Source organism: Alternaria postmessia (assembly GCF_024291825.1).
Source record: "Alternaria postmessia strain BMP 2775 chromosome Unknown scaffold_348, whole genome shotgun sequence".
In the NCBI taxonomy this organism is placed as follows: Eukaryota; Fungi; Ascomycota; class Dothideomycetes; order Pleosporales; family Pleosporaceae; genus Alternaria; species Alternaria postmessia.
The window spans coordinates 108-2,577 of record NW_026260421.1 but is presented as its reverse complement, the minus strand read 5'-3'; the positions used below and the strand labels follow the sequence as shown (position 1 = coordinate 2,577).

The 2,470-nt window shown below is 57.9% G+C and overlaps 1 protein-coding gene across 1 annotated transcript; it reads left to right on the top strand.

The window, feature by feature from the left end:
- Positions 1-250: 250 nt before the first annotated feature.
- J4E82_011709 (uncharacterized protein) lies at positions 251-2,246 on the top strand (the record flags this gene model as incomplete). The annotated part of the gene is made up of 1 exon (XM_051737900.1): positions 251-2,246. A coding segment is annotated over one exon (1,996 nt), but the record flags the coding sequence as incomplete, so codon positions are not given.
- Between the last annotated feature and the right edge of the window lie 224 nt (positions 2,247-2,470).

Sequence of the window (2,470 nt, the reverse complement as noted above, 5' to 3'; positions counted from 1 at the left end):
AGGCGCCGCCAAAGCGGGTGCGCAAGTCTGCATCTCGCGACAAAGCGACCGTCTTGTTGACGTTGTCTGCGAGACAGAAAGAACGCCTTCCTATCTATGCGGCTTGGTTGGCGGACTGGCTGTCCGCACACGGAGCGTTCGAGAACACAAGTGCCGTAGCACGGACGCTAGCTCAGCGCCGAACAGCCTACGATCACAGACTGTGCGTTGATGCCTCGAGCCGCGAGTGTGCGATCCAAAGCCTACGCAGCTACGCGACCGGCAGCGAGAACGCAGGAACCACCAGCGGCCGTGTCATCAGGGGCGCAGCGCTGAAAGGAGTCGTATGGGTCTTCTCGGGTCATGGTGCCCAGTGGCCCAACATGGGCCAGCAACTGCTCCTCAACTCTGTCTTTCGCAACAAGCTGTCCGAACTGGACCTTGTCTTCCGAAGAGAAGCTGATTTCTCCAGTATCGAGGCATTGCAACAGGGCGAGCTTGGCGGTTCGGACAAGATACAGATCCTCACGTACGCAGTGCATGTTGGGCTAGCGTCGCTCCTGCAAGCGGAGGGTATCACTCCGCAGGCTGTCCTTGGGCATTCGGTGGGCGAGATCTCAGCTGCGGTCGTCGCCGGCTGCCTGACTAGCGAGGAAGGTGCGGTGATCGTCGCACGACGGGCGAATCTGTATACACAGGTCCAAGGCCGCGGAGCTATGGCGTTAGTAGCACTGCCATTCGAGGAGGTTGCTGCGGATCTTGGCGGAAGAAGGGATATCGTCGCTGCCGTCAAGTCGTCTCCATCGACATGCGTGGTGAGCGGCACAAGGCGGGAAGTTGGTGCATATGTGCATCAGTTGGAAGATCGTGGCATCGAGACTTGGAGAGTCAACACCGATATTGCGTTTCACTCACCTGTGCTCGAGAAGCTCCTCGCTCCTCTTCGAGACAGCTTGCAAGACGCTCTCCATCCCCGTCCTGCCACCCTACCCATCTACTCCACCTCGCATCCTGATCCAAGGACTGAAGCACTGCGAGATGTGCGCTACTGGACGCACAACACGAAAGCGCCCGTGCGCTTCACCGATGCAGTCGACGCTGCTGCCGAGGACGGTTTTCGCGTCTTCCTCGAGGTGTCAACCCACACGATCGTCTCGCACTCCGTTGAGGAGACTTTGAAAGCGCAATCTTTGAGCGAGTGTGCCAGTTTCGGCGTCATGTCCCGTAACGCGTCGTCTGATCGCACCATTGCCAAAGCTGTCTCGCAGCTCTATGCCCTAGGTGCATCCGTCAATTTTAGGTCTCAGCTTGGCGACGGTCCGTGGTCGGACAGACTCCCCAACACGCCTTGGATCCACAAGCCATACTGGAAGATGCCTCCCTTCGGTCTTAGGCCTGCTGTGCAGCAACACCACGTCGAGAAGCATACGCTATTGGGGGGCTTGGTGGAGATTGCAGGAACCGACACGTCGGTCTGGACCACCATCTTGGACGAATCGACAAAACCATATCCTTCCACCCACAGACTTGGAACTACAGAGATAGTGCCTGCGGCTGTATACTGCAACAGCCTTCGCGGCGTAGCAGGTGCGCACCACATCACCGATCTACAGCTACGTGTACCCATATCCATCACAGCAGAGAGCCGGGAGCTACAGGTCGTCTTGCAGGGTGACGCAGTCCAAATATCGTCTCGCGTGCATGTATGCAAGGAAGCGTCGGGCGATGGCAGCGATGGCGGCGATGGGCGAAAGCACGCATGGGTCGAGCACTCTACCGCTAGGCTTGCTCGCTCTGGCACAGCACCCTACCAGCACCGACATTCCATCGCTGCCATCCGGCAGCGGATACCAAGTCTCCTATCGAGCAGCTTTGCGAAAGAGCATCTCAGCAGTGTGGGCGTGTCTGGCATGGCCTTCCCGTGGTGCATCCGTGAGCATCTTGGCGGCCATGAAGAGATGCTTGTTCAAGTGGACATGCCAGGCGACACCAACACGCTGTCTGGAGACGCGCAGAGCTGGGCACCTCTGATAGACGCAGCCACGTCGATCAGCTCGTGCATTCTCTCCAAGAACACCACAATGTACATCGTCAGCGGCATCGATAAGGTCGTCTTCGTCTCCCAAGGCACACCGCCAAAGACTGGATACTTGTTGATTGAGCGAAGGCCGGAAGAGAAGCCTCAGAGAGTGGATGTCGAGATTCTAGACATCGATGGAACACGCCTGTGCAGACTCGAGGGTATGCAGTTCACCGACCTTGGGGTAGTAAGTTATACGAGCCCACGTGTGGATCCGCTGCTGTATCGGTTGACATGGGTTCGCCCGACTCTACGCGAAACACCGCTGCCAATGGACAATGTGATACTGATCTCCGCCGACGCGCACTCGATCCGTTACCTACAGGAACTAACATCCAGGAGGCTCAACGTTTGCCACGTGTCGTCCGTGCTGGAACTGGAGGACCGCGTTAGAGACGTCCCGTCACGAAG